At 39.5% G+C, this 20,221-nt stretch overlaps 1 protein-coding gene across 4 annotated transcripts in view; it reads left to right on the top strand.

The window, feature by feature from the left end:
• The window catches only part of LOC126299607 (protein purity of essence), a 417,439-nt gene that overhangs the window by 270,109 nt on the left and 127,109 nt on the right, over positions 1 to 20,221 (top strand). For 2 of the 4 annotated variants that reach the window (XM_049991638.1, XM_049991640.1), the window contains exons 47-49: positions 2,576 to 2,707; positions 12,598 to 12,746; positions 13,949 to 14,092. In XM_049991638.1, coding sequence (XP_049847595.1) covers positions 2,576 to 2,707; positions 12,598 to 12,746; positions 13,949 to 14,092 — 425 coding nt within the window. The remainder of the gene's footprint in view (positions 1 to 2,575; positions 2,708 to 12,597; positions 12,747 to 13,948; positions 14,093 to 20,221) is intronic. The other 2 variants (XM_049991641.1, XM_049991639.1) reach the window with 1 other exon arrangement.

Genomic DNA, 20,221 nt, shown 5'->3' with positions numbered 1-20,221 from the left:
CCCTCTAACCAGGCCCACTTTCATCATTACAGATTACCGTTCTGGGTTGGAACATTTAAATCTCAATACCCCATGAAAGAGAGAACTATCTTTTACAATGCCTAGAAATCCTGATCAAAATTGTTTCTATTCACTCCAAAGTATCTTTCCACTGCTACCAATTTACAAAGTATCCTTGTCCATTGTTATGCCTGTTGTGATCCCAGACTGTACCTATGTGTAAGACCAAACCACAAGACCTATCCTATGTGTTTACATATTGCATACAGTTCTGAACTTATCACTGGTGTAACCTATCCTTTAAGATACAAGGCCACTTTAAAAGTAATTTTAGCCTGAGAGTGTGTTCACACACAAACACACGTATGCATGCCACCATATTACCAACCTGTAATACCCTTAAATACACTTGTGGAAGCTGTTCTTGCTCATGTATCCTAATTCCCCCCCATTGCTCACCTCACCTGCATATACACTGAGGTAACAAAAGTAATAGGATATTTCCTAACATAGTATTGGACGGCCTTTTGATGGGTGTAGTGCAGCAACATGACTTGGCATAGTCTACAAACCGATTGTGAACAATTGTGGCCCAGTGACATGTTTGGGAATGTGAGGTTTATGAATGATTGCTAATGGTCTCCAAGTAGACAAACATAACCATTTTCAGTCAGTAACTGGTTCAGCTGAACCAGCGGACGCAGTACATTCCATGTAAACACAGCCCACACCATTATGGATCCATCATCAGCTTGCACAGTGCCTTTTGACAACTTGGGTCCATGGGTTTGTGTGGCCTGTGCCCCACTCAAACCCATCCATCAGCTGTCACCAACTGAAATCTGGATTCGTCTGACTAGGCTATTGTTTTCCAGTCACATGGCGTCCAACCGATAGTCTAGAGTCCAGGAGAGACACTGCAGGCGATGTTGTGCTGTTGTCCCTCATTGATTTCTGCAGTTGTTTCATGCAGTGTTGCTTGTCTGTTAGCACTGACAGCTGTATGTAAACACAGCTGCTGTCTGTCATTACGTGAAGGCCGTTGGCCACTGCATTGTCCACAGTGAGAGGTAATGCCCAAATGTGGTATTCTTAGCACACTCTTGACTCTGTAGACCTTGAAATATTGAATTCCCTAACAATTTCCAAAATAGAATGTCCCATGCATCTAGCTCCAACTACCATTCCACATTCAATGTCTGTCAATTCCCACTGTGTGGCTATAGTCACACGGGAAACCTTTTCACATGACTCACCGAATACAAATGACAACTCCATCAATGCACTGCCCTTTTATATCTTGTGTACTCGACAATATCACCATCTTTGTGTGTGCATGTCGATATTCGATGACTTTTGTCACCTCAAAGTACATTCCATTGTAGTTCCGTCACAGCATTTAGAAAAAGAGAGGGAGTGCTACATGTTAAGTAGCTATATATCTTCTGAAAATTAGTTATGTTCTACATAGGAGTGTTTTCGTATTTGTGTTAGTATCCGTATAATTAAGAAACTGTTTCAGAACCCAGTACCAGTTGCAGGTTGCATATGTAATGGCTTCCAGAGACAGAAATTTGATTTTCAATATTTTGCATAATTATTGAGTGTATTAAAAAATTTAAAATGCTGTCAAATCTACACACTAAGCGGTATAATGCTAGGTTAAAAGCTTAATACAGTAAGTATATGTCTTCAGGCAGCATAATTCATGGTATGCAAATACCTGGACTTCAGTCATTTAGTATTTTAGAATGAGAGCATTTAGCAGTTTCTTACAAGCTACACACACACACACACACACACACACACACACACACACACACACAATGAGAGGAAAAAAGTTATTACTACTTCATTTTTGCTGTTCATACAGTAAAACTTCACTATCAGACATGACGTTTTAATTTATTACTTTTCTTTACTACTGACTTCTTGAAACACAGTTTGCAGACGGTACCCACAAACACAACTGAATGTACCTGCAAAATTATACCATCGTACAACACATAGTTCAGGAGATATGACATCATGAACATTGAAATGCGAGAAAAATTTGCTTTTTCTTATAATGGAGCCCAAATTGCGCAGTCTATATTCCTCTGGTGTTCCATAATGAGAACACTTAGTGACTTCCAAAAATCTTCAAGCATAACTGACGTTTGAATCTGTTTTGTACATGGGATCTCAATTCTTAAAGAATCAGTCATTTACTATTTCTACACTAACGTCTATACTTGATTATGGTCAGCATCTGTCCATATATCTACTCTTGTAGAATAACCCATAAAGTAACTCATATCATAATCACAATACATAGTGCCAGTTATTGGGGATAGGGAATAATTTTATATATGTTAATGTTCAACAAGTTGTATACTTGATTTGTTATAATCGCAATGCTAGGAACTTTTAATTATTTGTGGATGATCCAACATTTTTGTTGAATAAATTTTGTAATAGTTACTGTGTTCATTTGTTAATAATTACTGGGGAGTTGAGTCTACTGTTGTTTTTATTTTTTTCCATGTCTTCCCATTGTCATGCAAGGTCATAACATATACTTCTTCCGTTGCAGGTGGTCTCACTGTCACAGAAGTTACATATGAAAAGTCGCCAGGATCTGTACAGTCACAAGAACGCACGCAGCAGGAGCAGGCCGAGGCTATAGAGCCTCCAGAACCGACTGTCAGCTTGGCTCCCGAACCGAGTGAGTGCTGTATCTAGATTATTTTATTACCATGCCTTGTTATTCATGTTGTGGACCTCTCTGACAAGGCTTATCCCATGACAAGACCTGCTGCATGGCAAAACACAAAGTTTAAGTTGTTTTAAACTGTGGGATAGTCTTTGAAATATACTTTCTTGTTCTTTAAAATTATAGGTAATCAAAGAAAATTAATATACTTTTTTTTTTCATGTTTTATCGTAATTTTCATGCTGCAGTGAAACACGAGGCAATTAATGACAACATTTTCTTTCTAACTTCATTAACCACAAAGAAAAAATCGGAGGAACTTTTTATAAGATTTATAACAGTTTATTCCCCAAAATACATAGAAAATGTGATACAGATATTTTACAATGTGCTGACAAACACGTCTTTAATTAATGACTGTGTTTAATATCAGTGATTATTACACAGCAGTTCCGTTGTGAAGTTAAGTCTTGAATTTGTTTGCTGTGTTAATTTGTATTGAAAGCCCTAAATGTTATTACCCCTTTTACCCCTTTCTTTCCAAATGAGTCATTTCATGATCCCATACATTTCACAGTAATTTGATACTTATCAGCAGTGTTAGTTAATAATTCATTTCTTACATAGTCCTGCTTTGTTGTCTTTAAATTCACTCATATTCTACTGAAATTGCTCATCTGTGGATAATATTTCATTCAAAAACTATCGATTCAGAAGTAATTTAGGTCTCCATTCCTTCTGAAGTGAATGTCATCATACTGCACTTTTGGTGAACCTCCTGTACACGTTTCTATCCATGTAGATCAATCGCACCAAAATAAACAGTTCCACTGCTTTGCTTTGCTTATTTTTATCTCAGTTGATATATAGTGAAAGGGAACACTCACCTACTAGTAGAAACACTGTATCATTGACACGTGAAAGAGAATTAAAACTTTGCTGCTGGTTTTTGCACAAATCCTTTGTGCTGTGTGAGGGGGGGGGGGGGGGGGGGGGGGGGGGGAAGAGAGAGAGAGAGAGAGAGAGAGAGAGAGAGAGAGAGAGAGAGAGAGAGAGAGAGAGACCCTGTGAAGCTATATTGTGTTGGTCAGTCAAACCCACAACTGGCATAGCCATCATCAGCATTTTTATCTTTCCTTGGAAAAATGAAATTGTTGTATTTGGCGTAGTTAGTGGTATTAGGTGCCTCCTTCCAGTTGTCTTTTCATAACATTTAATTATTAATAGTTTAACATCCAAGCTATGATTTGCATTCTTTAAAAAATTTATACTTGAGAAGAAAATAGTGTACAGTACTGTTGTCACAGTCATTGGTGTAACATATCGCTGAAGAGCATTGTCTACTGTGTCAAATGTGTCTGAATCAGTGGCACTTTTTGCTTGTGTCATGATATATGTCTTCTGAAAACACCTGCTTTTGCTATTGTGGTAACTTTATTCCCTGATGTGGTGTATCGTCTCATTGTTTGAAACTAATGTGTTAGTTTTCTTTCCTTATAGAGGTATCCATATTTTAAGGCTTTTCACAACTTATGGCAGATTTCTTGTATAAAGGGGGGTGGGGGGTGGAGCCACAATGCAGTTAGTAAATATATATATTTTGCAGGGAGGTTTTGGAGCATTATAGCTCCATTTTCAATTCAAGAAGAGTCTGCTAAATAAACTTGTTTAATACCTGCATGGTGAAATTATTTTACATATACAGCATAAACCCTCTTTTACGTTTCTACCATTTTTTTTTTTTTACTTTTGTATCTCTCCCATCAAATGTTTACAATGTTAATTCACACTCAGTTTGGCGTTAACAAATTTATAACTTTCTCACGATTCATCGTTTAAGAAACACTGTCTGTGGAGAAAAATGATGCTGTCATGGCATTGGCCTTCAAGTACTGTTTACAAATGTTACACAGTTATGTTTAGACACCATGGCTCTCTGCTCAGCAGATCTGAATAGGTAAGATTCGAACCAATTCATTACCTCCTGCCACTTCGAAGTTCTACTCACCTTGGTGGTTGATAGGAGTAGCTAGGTTTGTTCAAGTAATGGTATTATGACCGATCACAACCATTTTTCAACTGCTTTTACTCTGCATATGCAACTGTATGATCGTTATGATTTCTCAAATGCATATTTCACATGGTGTTTTGACACTTTTGTGTTTCTTGCAATGCTCAAGTGTTTCTGGTTTAAATAATGAAGTACTGCACCAGTTACATATTTTTTCATGCTTAGCAAAACAGATTTCGAGAATTTATTCTCGTGTTCAGATGCAAATATTTATGTAAGTACTTTTCGTGAATTGTTCACACACAAATAACATGATTGATGGTTTGTGTATGTGCGGTTTTCTGCGTAATGGAGGAGGCATAGTACTGTATAACCTCAAATTGATGACTGCAGTGCACGAGAAGCAGAACAGCAAATCTGTAAACATCACAAAAAATACTTGTGTAAATATTTGTGCTTGACAGTGAGAATAAATTCGTTATATATGTCACGCTAAACATGAAAAATATGTAACTGGTGCATTGTTTGCTCATTTAAATAATGAATGACACGACTGCAGACTTTCTAAAAACATTGATTATGATGACTAAAATTAAATTGAACATTTGTGTGTCCCAAACAGATTGCCACTTCCACTTTCTTCAGTGGCTAAACATAACACAAAATTCAGATAACCTTTACTGGATAATAAAAAAAGTCCCTGATGAGTATTTTAATGCCTATCATGTACATGTATCATACATAAACTACAAAAATGCAAGGGGGATCTTGCACGTAATGTTCATTGCTTAAAAAGTTGTTTCCTATATTTTACATTTTCTCTCTCTCTCTCTCTCTCTCTCTCTCTCTCTCTCTCTCTCTCTCTCACACACACACACACACACACACACACACACACACACACACACACACACACACACACACCAAGATAACCACTGAAACAAGACTACTGGATTTTTGTGTGTAAAAATATTTTAAATATACTTACTGGGATTTGTTTTTGTCAACATTTCTGTAAGAAAATATTGTTGGGTTGTAAGAGAGGGGGGTGGGTATAAAAGAAGCTGGGAAACTGTTAACTGTATAATAGTGGGAGTAAACATATTTCTGGCAGACTAAAATTGTGGATCAGGCTGGGGTTCAAATCCGATAACCTGGAATTTTGTGGGCAGTGCTGTTCCAAGCTAAGCTACCCAGGCATGACTACCAACATGCCCTGGAAGTTTCACTTTGGTTCTTACAATACAGCACTATTTATTTCATTTACTCCCAAAATAATTTTCATCACACTTAGTATAACTTTCCTCACTATTAACTTTCTTTGGCTTGCACTTTCTCAGCTGAGCATCCACTTTTGAAGATGGGTCAAAATTATTTTGTGCACCCTCAGGTCTACAGAGAGCAGTCTCAAAACCATACTAAGTCTACTGCAGCTAAGTTGTCAGTACCAGTTTTGAGTAATATTGTGCAATGAATGATCCAACAGTTTGGTTTCAATATTAGATGAATCACTTTCCAATATAGAGCGAGCATGCATTTCACTTTCAAATGGGATTTAAATACGACATATGTCAACACTTCTCATTTAGTGAAAAAAGCAACCACTGTATTTTTCTTGACAATTAGGACTTAAAGAAAACAAGTTTTGTGTTTTTATCCTTGAACACACATTCCGGTTTTCGTTCCAAACAGTGATTCAGATTCCCTACCCAGATAGACTATTGATTCGTACTCAGATCGTAGCTTGTTGCCACGAGGGGTTCCACTGCAGGTGCAGACATATCACGTGGGCCTATTCACTGATGCAAGTGTGCCGATAAATACAATATCCTGAGACCGTCCAGTCAGTCCTGCTAGTTCATTGAAGACAATATTATAAAAAGGTTGGTTGCCACTCACTACATAGCTGAGATGCTGAGTCGCAGAGAGACACACCAAAAAGACTGTCAAACAAAGCTTTCAGCCTGTTTTGCCGAAAACTTGGTTTGACAATCTTTTTGTTGTGCCTATCTGTGACACTGCATGTCTGCTATATGCTGAGTAACAACTATACTTCCATAATATTGTCATTATTCCATCCCGTATTTTCCATGTCTTATTGAAGACTTACACACCATTGATTAATAGTGTGTTTGATCTTGCCTGTGTAATGTTTTGATTCACATTTGTGTACACTTATGACGACTTTCACTATGCTCTGGACTTCATTTTTGGCTAGACATTCACGTCATGAACTCCAGTCATTGACCTCAGGAACCGTCGTTCCACCGGTCTCTGCATTAGTGCCATTGCGAAGGATTGTAAACTTTGTTCTACTTACACGGAGTGCGATAAAATATTGGTGACAAGGACTTTTACTCTGCAACTATCTAGTGAAGAATGGCTCTCAAGTTTCTACAGTTGTGGGAGTAGTGATTGCTGCTACAACAACAACAGCTGCAACAACAGGAAGAAAAGCAGTGAAAATTCTAGAAACAGGAACAGTTGTGAGAAGAACCGCAGTGGAAATTCAGACAGCAACAACAGAAATTGTTTTTAAAACTGCTGCAAAGCCAACAACAGCCTAAAGCTAAAACTTCATCACCTCCCACTCTGCCATTCGCTTGCTACGACAAGGCAGACGAGTGTTTGGAGGTCTGTTTGTCAGTTTTTCCTTCACTGCAAGGCAAGTAAAATAACTGATGCAGAACTGTAGAATGCAATCTTATATTCTTCTAGCAATAATATGTACAAAGTGATGAAGAAGCTCCACCCACTCTACGACCCCAGCAGTTTCAGATTTCCTGATGTTTGTGGTTTGCTGACTATTACGGTCACCAAACCCACATAGTCGAATCGAGGCTCGGCTCAAATTTAACAAATGTGTTAAGCACAATATACAAACAAATAGAGCATGGGCTGCTGACTTGCAAGGTTTCACACAGAGGTGTAATTATTTTTCCCTATAAACGTTGTGGTCAATCATACGCAGACTCCTTAATCCATGATGATGATATACATCTCTTTCCTGATAGAGGAGTAAGAAAGAAGGCTTTAGAGTCATCTCATCCAACCCAGAACAATTTTCTAAAAAATGCCAAACCTTAAGACGTAACAGCATAAGCTCAAGCTATGTTTTATGTTACTTCTTGTGTCAACTTTGTTAGCAGTATTGGTTGCTGTGGTGCTCTGTGATCAAGTGACAACTTCCAGTCAATGTCATCGTACAGTTTAACAAACACCTGTTCATTTTGTATTCCAAAGACACAGGTTTCTGAGTAGTTAGTGCAGTAGTTTGCGATTCACCAATCTCATTATTGCTAGAAGCCCAAAAACAGAAGAACTTTGTTTGCTGTTGGTGTGTCCCAAAGCAAGCTGAGGCTCATACGTCAGTTTCCTTCCTGCTGTTGTTGAAGGCACCCAGAGGAATTTGTGCCATCAAATTGTGTACCAGTTGCAGCCCACAGCATCAGTGGAGTCACTGCTCTTTCTGTGATATAACCTGGTTTGCATGCCGCAATCCAGGGCATCTGCAAATGTTTGCCTCGGTGGTGTGCAACAAAAAAAAATTACCAGTGGTACACTGCATGCCAGTGCTCATAGCAGTTGCAGATGGGATGCAGAAGCGCATGCTGCAGCTTGAAACTAATGAAGCAATGACAGATTTGCAGTTGGACAAGAGTAGCCATGTGACTGATGAACGTGGACAGTTATCAGTGCATAGGCTGGCCATAGCTTTGGTACCCTCAACAGAGTAGTAATTCACAATGGTCAGTCGATCCCATTGTAGGGTCAGCTTTTAGTCCAACCTTATGTAGCTCAGCAACTAACACTGTTGGCAGTCAGCTCGTGGATGACAACTAACATTTTTTACTTAGACGCTTATGCACTTTTTGGTTTCCTAATTCCAGACCAACGGTTCACAAAACTTAGTACATTATGTGTGTAGTATAAGCAGCCTACGTTAGGGTGTGCAACAGCGGGGTTGACCAGAGCATCTGCCTAAGGGCACTGAGAAGGACAGGTGCATCTAATTGTCATTATGGCACAGGGGTGTCATTTTGTTAGCTACAGCTGATTCTGAATGTCTGGTGGTAGTTCCTCCCATTCTCTGCCCGTGCATAACCAAAGTACTCCACACTGCACGTCAGCGAATGAAGGTAATAGTGCAGCATAAAGTATATTGGCCTGGTGTTGATGCCACCATAGAATACACAATCGAGAACTATCAGGCCTGTGCCCATAGTCAGCCAGCCCCATCACAGCAATTAAACCCTTAGCAGCTACCTAACCACCTGTGGCAATGAGTGCATTTTGATTTGGCTGGACCATTCTGGGGAGCAATGTTGTTGCTAGTTGTTGATGCCCTCTCTTAACTTTCCATATGTGGCATGAATGGCTACCACCACCACAGTATCTACCATCCATGCCCTCTCCGTCAGGAGGCACCTTAAACCCTGGTTTCCGACATCGGGCCTCAGTTCACAGCATCTGCATTTTAGGGTTTTTATATATGAAATGGCTATAAGCCTCTGACCACAACCTCTTTCTACCCGTGTTGAATTTGGGAGCTGAGCAGATGATAAGGACATTCAAAATGCAGATGTGCAAGAGATTGTCGACTGCTGACTTTGAGGAACCACTCCCTTCCTGCACACAACTTATCGGGTGCCCCCACCCTATGCGCGAGTATTTTTCACATGAACAAACATTGCAACAGATGAAAGAAGTGATATGATACATCTCATTTCACCTTATGTAACACCTCAGGTTTTGCTGTTCTGCACAGGCACTTGATCGGTTTCACTTACAAAATAATTAGACGTTTGCATCTCTGTTTCTTATTGCTGGCATTTCTTCTTCTTTCATTAAAGTTTGTGGCAGGTGCAAATCTTTTTTGCAGTAAATGCATCTTTGAGTTGCTAGCCAATAAAATTGTAACATACTAAAACTTTTGAATTATTTAGGAATAAAGAAGATGACTTGCCAAAAGGCAGAAATGCTAAATCAGCGATAGGTACACAAACAAAAGGTATAGAGCTTGGCTAGCTTTCAGAATGCACTTCCTTTTTGAAGCTTGTATTTCTGGATCCCACCCCACCTTCCACAATGATCTCCAACTTTTCTGATTCTGCCAGTCCCTTTCCCACACAAACCTGGTTCTACAAACACTCATCTCCATAGCACAGCATCCCTGACCCACCTCCACCACATCTGGAAAATACTGTTATTGCGCAATCCCCACTACCTATACCTCATCGCCCAAATTGAAATCCATACACTCCATCACATAGAACAACATTCCAAACACTAGCTCCACAAAGTATCCAACTTGCTGACATCGTACTCCCACCTTGGGGCACCACTGTCCAACCCCCATCCTACCCATAGTGTTTTTCCTTTTCGATCCCTTATAGACTCTGCCCAGCTGATATTTCCAACCTACCACATCCTCCATAAACCCCTACCAACACTCCATGAAATCCAGAGCTTAAACAATCCCAGAACTCTGTTGTTAACCTTCCACCAAAATCCTTAGCCTCACAAAAATTTCAGTCCTATCCAAAGACCTCACACTGAGCCCTACTCCCAGATTTAACAATGTTGGACCTGTGAAAGACGTATTCTCCTTCTCCCGCTCCCTTCAGAGGAAAGACTTTTTTGCCACCAACCCCTCCAACCAAAGCCAATCCAATCCCACCATCAAACCCCTGCCTGTCTCAATTTTTACCACCATCCAACTATGACCCTCCTACACTCCCACCTAACAATCCCCTGGTCACCTTCCACGAATTCCTAACTTCCAGCCTGATCTCATCATCCTTCCCCATGTCCCTCCCTAAGAACAACCACCTTTCAATAGAAGAAAGGACTGCCCTACACAACCAAAAAATGGATCCGGTCCTGATCATCCTCCCAGCAGATAAAGGTTCCACTACTTTTGTCATGAACCAGAGCAACTACCTGGCAGAGAGCCTCCGCCAGTAGTCCGACACCTCCACCTACAATCTATGCCAAAGTTACTCCATCCCAGAAGTGCAATACAACCTCCAATCTTGCTGAAATCCTTAGGACCTTCCTAGAACCTCTTCTGTGAAGCCATCTCCCTACGCACACTAACAACAGCTTGCAGACCCACCTTCTACGTGCTCCCCAAAATCCACAAACCTAACAATTCTGGGTGTCCCATTGGTTACAGTGCCCCCACCATGAGAATCTAAGTCCTTGTTGATCAACATTTCCAACCAATTGTCCAAAACCAAGCCTCCCACGTTAAATACTAATCATTCCTGCATGGCTCTCCACCATCTCCACATCCTTACCTCCAGTATCCCTACTAGTCACTGTTGATGCAACCTCCCTATACACTAACATCCCTCATGCCTATGACCTTGCCGCAATTGAACACTGCCACTCCCGACGTCCTGCAGATTCCAAAATCGCAACTTCATTAATTGTACATGTAATCAACTACATCTTAACCCATAATTACTTCACACTTGAAAGGGAAGCAAACAAACAAATTCAAGCAAAGGCAGGGGCACACACATGACACACTCCTAGGCAATCCTCTTCATAGGCCACCTAGAGGAAACACACTCTGGTTCAGGTTTGTTGATGACAGCTTTATAAACTGGACCCAAGGCCAGGACACCTTATCGTCATTCCTCCACAGTTTTGACACCTTCTCTCCCATCCACTTCAACTTGTCGTTCCTCCACCCACGTGCCACCTTCCTAGAAGTTGATCTCCTCCTCTCACATGCCTCCGTCCATACCTTGGTCCACATCAGACCCACCAGTCACCAACAGTACTTGTACATTGACAGCTGCCACCCCCTTCCATACCAAAAAATCCCTCTCGTACAACCTGGCCACCCATGATAGACACATCAGCAGTGATGAGAACTCCCTTGCCTAGTATACCAAAGGACTCACAAAGGCCTTCACAGACAGGCAATATGATCTAATTCACAGACAGATCTCCTGTGCCATGTCCTCTCACACACCTGATCATCACAGTGATCCCAAGAACTGTCCACAAAGCAGTGCCCCCCCCCCCCCCCTTTACCCAGTACCATCACAGACTGGAATGACTGAACCATGTCCTCCATCAGGACTTTGATTATCTATCATCATGACCTGAAATGAGAGACATCCTACCCAAGATACTTCTGACCCTTCCAAAGTGATGTTATGTCAACCACCCAACCTCCACAACATCCTAGTCCACCTCTTTGCCACTCCCACCCCCAATCCTCTGCTACAGATCATACCCTTGTGAAAGACCCAGATGCAAGACCTGCCCAATCCACCCACCCAGCACCACCTACTCCAGTCCTGTCACTGGCTTATCCTACTCCATTAGAGATCTCCTGTGAAAGTGGCCATGTTATATACCAGCTGTGCAGCAACCACTGCACAACATTTTACACTGGCATGACAACCAACTGGCTGTCAACTAGAATGAGTGGCCACTACCAAACTGTTGCCAGAAACAAGGTAGACCACTCAGTGGCACAACATGCAACAAAACACAACATGCAAGATTTCAATGGCTGCTTCACAATCAGTGGCATCAGGATCCTCTCCACCACCACCAGCTTTTCTGAGCAGCAGAGATGGGAGCTATTCTCACAGCGCATCCATTGCTCCTGTAACCTTCCTGGCCTGAAAATAAGGTAACTCGCTGCCCATCGAGAGAGAGAGCCTTTCATTACCAAAGATTAGACCTTAAATATTCATCACTTTTGTAAACCAGTGTTGGAAGAGGAGCTGAGGAAACACACACAGTACTGTTAACAACAGGTCTTGTGTGAAACATTGATGCTCTTTATTAGAAAAATTGTAGTAGCAGTGACATTGTGGAAATTGTGTACCATTTAAGGTAAGACTTGTACTTTTTCTTTCAGCAGGTTATAGTGCTAGTTCAAGTTCAATAAGTGATGGGTCAGTAGAAACCCTGTTGAATGCTGCCGGTAACTTCCCAGCTTTGATGGACATACCTCCTGACACCGATGATGAAACATTAGTTGAACTGGCAATAGCACTCAGTTTACAGGTCTGTATTTAATGTATGTGTTTTTTGATTTCTGATCAATGCTACTAAGCCACTAATCCACTGTTTCAAAGGTGTACTTGAATTTGTCTGCACCAATTGAAGTATTTATTTTCTTGGATGTAGGGAACTGTTTTGTAACGTACATATTGCTAGGCAGTGCTAAATGATGTGCTTTATAAAATGGGCATAATATCCTGAGGTATCAGAGAAGTCAACTTTCCAGTGTTGTTTTTAGGGTTCAAAAAGAAAGTATGATGTATGAATGGTTCCTTCATTAAGTTTATGGCCTGTCGTGTGCCCCATTAAATCAGTTTTTGTGATATTAAAACTGAAAAAAGTTTACATTACTTCAACAGTGGTTAGATATGCATCATAATTTGGTCCTTAAAGAATTGGAAGAATGAGTAGCATTCCATTTGTATGTTGATGATGGCATGGCGGCACCTATAAAAGGTTTATTCAGTCAACTATTTAATGTGAACTTTTTAACTTTTCATCTTTTACCTTTAGTGATTTGCACTATCATTATCAAGTTGATGCCTGAATAATCCTTGCATGGTGACTGTTGTTCACTTTCAAAAAAATACTTTGTCCTCTAATTGAATGGGAGATTGTGTTTCATATCTTTAAACTTCGTTTTAATAGCTAGTTTCCATGACTGATAAAATTTTTAAAAAAGGCATTCATAATAAACAGCAGTTCATACCATGATAATGATACTAAACGATGAGAGACAAAGATGCTAAAAATATAGACATAATCTTGATCCTTTCTTCCAGAATCAAAGTGCATGAAAAATTATTGTTATTATTATTATTATTATTATTATTATTATTATTATTATTATTATTATTTATTTCTATTTCTAATGGAACTGTACTCATGGTATGATATGTATTTTGCCAATTCGATGTAAAGTATGGTGTGACTAAAGGCAAACACACAGTGTAGAATGAAAACATTGAGAAGTCTTTAGGGACACAAAGAAGCAGATTATTTTAGATTTTGTATTAAACTTTTGTTCAGTCTTGGTTTGTGTGGATGGTAAGAACAATCAAGACAACAGTCCCAGATTTCTTCATGCAATGTTTTCTTGACTTTCAAATTTCCATTATCATATTAAATTTAAAAGTGCACTTTTCATGTCAGTAGTATTATTTTGAAGTAGAACTTAATATTAAAATTGTTCTCCATATTCATAGGGAATGGATCCTAGTTTAGCCCAAGGAACTCATCAGGAGGCTGGTCATTATTCGGATACTACAGCATCTGCTGGTGGATCAGATGATGAAGGGTCCACTGCTGCTACTGATGGTAGTACTCTACGTACTTCTCCCACTGAACAGGTGACAATACTAGTGCATACATTTTTATGATAATTATTTTTTAAACAATGTGTTGAATAGAATGCTGTCTGTAGCAGAGCTTTTCTATCCATGGGTATGGTGATAAAGATTTTGTTTGAAACCACTAGCATTGAGCAGCTTCATCAAATGTGGGTAATGTTTTTGTTCAGTTGTACCTATTGTACACATTTCAAATTGAAGATACAGGGTAGCTGTCTTTCTGGTAGACTTCAGCATGAAATTGTTAATTTATAAATGTAACTGCTGGAAGGCATTTCTTCAAATATAATAATGGAAATATATTTTCTGATGAACACACAATGCTTCCATGTTATCAGTATAATTAACAAACAGTAATTTGGTGCTGTCATAAAATAAAGTTCTTAATCAAGTTTTCACAGTTAATCATCTATGTTACATAGTAAATAAATGTTATAGTGCCTGTTCCAGTTCATAATACAAAATCTCCATGTGTCCAGACATATTAAAAGTGAGAAAGTTTGTAAGAAGATAATTGCACTTCCAGGTTTTAATTTGTTTATCATAAACAGAATTTAAAATCTGCTTGCTTTATTTGTTTGCATTTCTGTTTCATGTAAAAGTCTAAGTATTGCAGTACTTAGTGCCTATATACAGAAATTAACCCAGGTTTAATTTTCATTGAGTTTATATAAAATTATTCGGTGTTCAAAGCCATGACTGGAGGACTTGTTTACACTAACATTGCACTGTTCTCTGAGAGTTGGGCATCATCAGTGCTGAATTCCTCATTTTGTCAAGATTAAAACCATCATCACAGTCGATTGAATCATCTATCAAACATGTTTCAAAAGAATCCCTAAAAATGAATTCTAGAAGAGCGAAATTTATGTTAAAATCTGGATATTTTTACAGTTCATTCTGTGGCTTGCCAGCATACAGTGCTCGACACAATAAATTTATCAGACTGTATCAGGCAGATGTGGTGTTGATGTTTCATGTAATGTTATTGACCTGTATCTAAGGTATGTCCACATTGATGCTAATCATATTCATACCTGCCTTCCATAAAATCAAGTCATTGTATACAGAGCCAATGAGCATGGATGTCTTTGTTGTTGACAGAAAAATAAACTCGGCTTTGTATTTACGTAGGATATGATCGATTTTTGAAGAAAAATTGTCTACACGTGGTATGAAGACAATGAATTTGATCCTTCCCAATCAGCTTCTTGAGGCGTGACATGGGCCTTTGGTTGGCTTTGCAGAGCCTAGTACATATTCCATATCTTCAAAAACTTTTTTGAGATATTAAAGTTCTTCTTGTGTGTGGTCCTTTACAGCAGTAACATGCACCTTTTTGTACAAATGTTTCCAAGACGCCATTCTTCTGTGTAGGGTGTTGATAACTTTGTACAAATGTTTTCAGGACACCATTCTTCTGTGTAGGGTGTTGATAACTGTACAGATCTGAATATGTCGGCTTGCAAAAAGGCACCACGTCACAATCTTTGAACTGTGATATACAAGAAAAAGGATATATTTATCCTTTTCCAACTCCTTGGTAAATTGGGCTTTAGAAGGTGGGTGTATTGCTCATGTTGGATGCATCGCTCTTGTACAGTGAATATAATCTTCACCCACTGCCAGCTCTTCGGAGAACTGTGCAAGGCACATTTTGGGAATTTATTCTCATTATCAAGTACAAATATTTGTTGTTGTCGTCTTCAGTCCATAGACTGGTTTGAAGCAACTCTCCATGCTATTCAATCCTTCAGAAGTCTCTTCCCTCTGAATAACTGCTGCAGCCTACATCCTTTTGAATCTGCTTACTGTTTTCATCTCTTGGTCATCTACCACACTCCCCCCCCCCCCCCCCCCCCCCCCACACACACACACACACAGTTCCATCCACCACTAAACTGGTAATACCCTGATGTCCTATCAACCGATCCCTTCTTTTAGTCACTTGTGCCACAGATTTCTTGTCTCCCCAATTGTAATCAGTATCTTCTCTTTATTTACATGATCTATCCATCTGATATTCAGTGTTCTTCTGTAGCACCACATTTCAAAAGCTTTTATTATCTTCATGTGTAAACTGCTTACCATCCATGTTTCACTTCCCTACATGGCTACAATTCAGACGAATACCTTCTCAAAAGATTTCGTATTCCATTACCCTTGTCTTGTTTTTGTTGATGTTCATCTTATATACTCCTTTCAAGACATTGTCCATTCCATTCAACTGCTGTTCCCAGTCTTGTAATGTCATCGGTACACCTGAAAGTTTTTGTTTTTTCTTATTGAACTTTAATTCCCACTCCAAACTTTTATTTGGTTTCCTTTACTGCTTGCTCAGTCTATAGATTGAATAACATCGGGGATAGGGTACAACCCTGTCTCACTCCTTTCTCAACTGCTGCTTTCCTTTTATGCCCCTCTAGTTGTATAACTGCTTCCTGGTTTCTGTATATGTTGTAAATAACTTTTCAGTCATTATATTTTATCTTTGTTACCTTCAGAATTTAATAGAGTATTTCAGTCAACATTGTCAGCAACTTTCTCTAAGTCTGCAAATTCTATAAATGCAGTTTTGCCTTTTCTTAACATATAAGTCATAGAAGCATCATTGCCTTCTTGGAGTCTCAGGGTATTTTGCTTGTCTCATACATCTTGTTCACGAGATCAAAACAGTTCTTTCATAGCTGGCTATCCCAAGGCTATCAGTAGTTCTGACAGAATGTCGTCTATTCCTGGGGCCTTGTTTCATCTTGGATCTTTCAGTGCTCTGTCAAATTCCGCTTGCACTATCCTATCTCCCATTTCACCTTCATGTATGTCCTCTTCCATTTCTATAATATTGCTTTAAAGTTCATCTCCCTTGTATAGACACTCCGTATACGCCTCCCACCTCTCAGTTTTCCCTTCTTTGTTTAGGGCTTATTTTCCATGTGAGCTCTTGATATTCATACAACTGCTTATCTTTTCTCCAAAGGCCTTTTCAGTTTTCCTGCAGGCAATATCTATCTTTCAGTTAGTGAAATATGCTTCTAAATCTTTACATTTCTTTTCTAGCCATTCCTGTTTAGCCATTTTGCTCTTCCTATGAGTCTAATTTTTTAGACGATTGTATTCCCTTACACTTGCTTCATTTGCTGCCTTTTTATATTTACTCCTTTCATCAATTAAATTCAATATCCTGTGTTGTCCAAGGATTTCTACTTGGCCTTGACTTTCTACCTATTTGATCCTGTGCTGCCTCCCCTGTTTCGTCTCTTAAAGCTACCCATTCTTCTTCTACTGTGCTCCTTTCCCATGTTCTTGTCAGTTGTTCCCTAATGCTCCCTCTGAAACTCACTGGAACCTCTGGATCTTTCGGTTTATCCTGGTCCCATTTCCTTAAATTCCTACCTTTTTTGCAATTTCTTCAGTTTTAATCTACAGTTCATAAACAACCAACTGTGGTCAGTCAACATCTGCCCATAGAGATGTCTTACAATTTAAAACCTGATTCCGAAATCTCTATCTTACCATTATATAATCAGTCTGAAACCTTCCGCTGTCTCCATGTGTCTTCCACAAATGCAGTCTTCCTTCATTATTGTTAAACAAGTGTTAGCAATGATTAAATTATGCTCTGTGCAAAATTCTACCAGGCGGTTTCCTGTGTCATTCCTTACCCCAGTCCATGTTCACCTACTATTTTTCCTTCCCTTCCTTTTCCTAGTATCAAATTCCAGTCCCACATGACTATTAAATTTTCATCTCCATTAACTACCAGAATAATTTCTTTTATCTCATTATACATTTCTTCAATTTCTTCATCATCTGGAGGGCTGGTTGGCATATAAACTTGTGCTACTGTGGTGGGAGCAGGCTTTGTGTCTAACTTGGCTACAATAATATGTTCACTATGCTGTTCATAGTAACTTATCCGCATTCTAGTTGATTATTCATTATTAAACCTACTTCTGCATTACCCCTATTTGATATTGTATTTATAACCCTGTATTCATCTGACCAGAAGTCCTGTCCTCCTGCCACTGAACTTAATTCCCACTATATCTAACTTCAACCTATATGTTTTCCTTTCTAAATGTTATGACTTACCTCTGCAATTAAGGGATCTAACACTCCATGCTCTGATTTGCACAATGCCAGTATGTTTCTCCTGATGACGACATACTCCTGAGTAGTCCCTGCCCTGATGAGTGGGGGACTATTTTACCTCCGGAATATTTTACCCAAGAGGACCCCCATCATTATTTAATCTTACAGTGAGCTGCATGCCGTTGGGAAAAATGATGGTTTAGTTTCCCCTTACAGTAAGGCTGTTTTTCTTGTGTTACAAGGCCAGTTCAGTCAGTCATCCAGATTGTTGCCCTGCAACTACTGAAAAGGCTGCTGCTTCTCTTCAGGAGCCACACACTTGTGTGGTCTCTAAATAGATACTACTCCATTGTAGTGATGTGACTACCTTTCGTACTCTGCAGTTATCTTTTTATGGTTTTACTGCAGTTGAAAAATATAAATCTAGAATTTAAAAAAAAGCTTATGTTAGAAAATAGCATTTTTGTTTATCTACTTTGCAGGTACTATGCCTCCTTCAGTGTGTAGAAATTCACACACATGTAAAACATCACTTACACTGAATGAATGAAATTTTTACTCTACAGTGGAGCGTGTACTGATATGAAACTTCCTGGCAGATTAAAACTGTGTGCCAGACCGAGACTTGAACTTGGGACCTTTGCCTTGCGTGGGACAACATCTCCCAGGCTTTGCCAAAGCCATGTCTCCGCAATATCCTTTCTTCCAGGAGTGCTAGTTCAGCAAGTTTCACAGGAGAGCTTCTGTGAAGTTTGGAAGGTAGGAGACGAGGTACTGGCAGAAGTAAAGCTATGAGAAGAGGTTGTGAGTCATGCTTGGGAAGGCAAAGGTCCCGAGTTCAAGTCTCGGTCCAGCACACAGTTTTAATCTGCCAGGTAGTTTCATCACTCACACTGTTTTGTCTACATGAAGTATTATGATAACATCAAAATAAATTCTCAAAATGCATTTTCCTGTGCCCAAAAAAGAAAGAAAAGAGGGAGGGAGGGGGAGAGAGAGAGAGAGAGAGAGAGAGAGAGAGAGAGAGAGAGAGAGAGAGAGAGAGAGAGAGAGAGGTAGAGGTGCAGACCTTTATTTTTTTTTTTTAAGGAACATACCCAGAACAAATAATACATGCTCTACATGAATGACGAATCAAACACCAATGACACTCCCACCTTGTACAGCTCAACAGGTCTGCAATGGCTGACTATTCATTTCCACTAATCCTTCTGTGGATTATGGGAAAGTTGAAGATACTGGGCACAGCCTCATCCTATTGGGCTACAGAAGTCAAGAAAGCTCTGGAAATACAATTAGCAGACAATCTGCTGAACTGAAACAAGGGATTCCAAATCAACAAATCATGGAAACCACTTGTTCCACTTCTGCACTCTCAAAGGAATTATGGTTCCAAGTCTTTGATTCCTGTCGTTCTGACACATATCATCTATTTTAATATTTAATCACATAATTTCTAAACACTGTGGATTTGCACTTGGTATGTTTTATTCTTAGGTGCGCCAGGTTTTATTTATAATTGACACTCTTGTTGCAGAATGTTATCTCTGAAACAGTAGCATATACTCCATAGCATTCTACATCTACATGATTGCTCTGCAATTCACATTTAAGTGCTTGGCAGAGGGTTCATCGAATCACAATCATACTATCTCCCTACCATTCCACTCCCAAACAGCGTGCGGGAAAAATGAACACCTAAAACTTTCTGTTCGAGCTCTGATTTCTCTTATTTTATTTTGATGATCATTCCTACCTATGTAGGTTGGGCTCAACAAAATATTTTCGCATTCGGAAGAGAAAGTTGGTGACTGAAATTTCGTAAATAGATCTCGCCATGATGAAAAACGTCTTTGCTTTAGTGACTTCTATCCCAACTCGCGTATCATATCTGCCACACTCTCTCCCCTATTACATGGTAATACAAAATGAGCTGCCCTTTTTGCACCCTGTCGATGTCCTCTGTCAATCCCACCAGGTAAGGATCCCACACCGTGCAGCAATCTTCTAACACAGGGCGAACGAGTGTAGTGTAAG

This window comes from Schistocerca gregaria, chromosome X, assembly GCF_023897955.1.
Source record: "Schistocerca gregaria isolate iqSchGreg1 chromosome X, iqSchGreg1.2, whole genome shotgun sequence".
Classification (NCBI taxonomy): Eukaryota; Metazoa; Arthropoda; class Insecta; order Orthoptera; family Acrididae; genus Schistocerca; species Schistocerca gregaria.
This window is presented reverse-complemented; position numbering and strand designations above follow the sequence as displayed.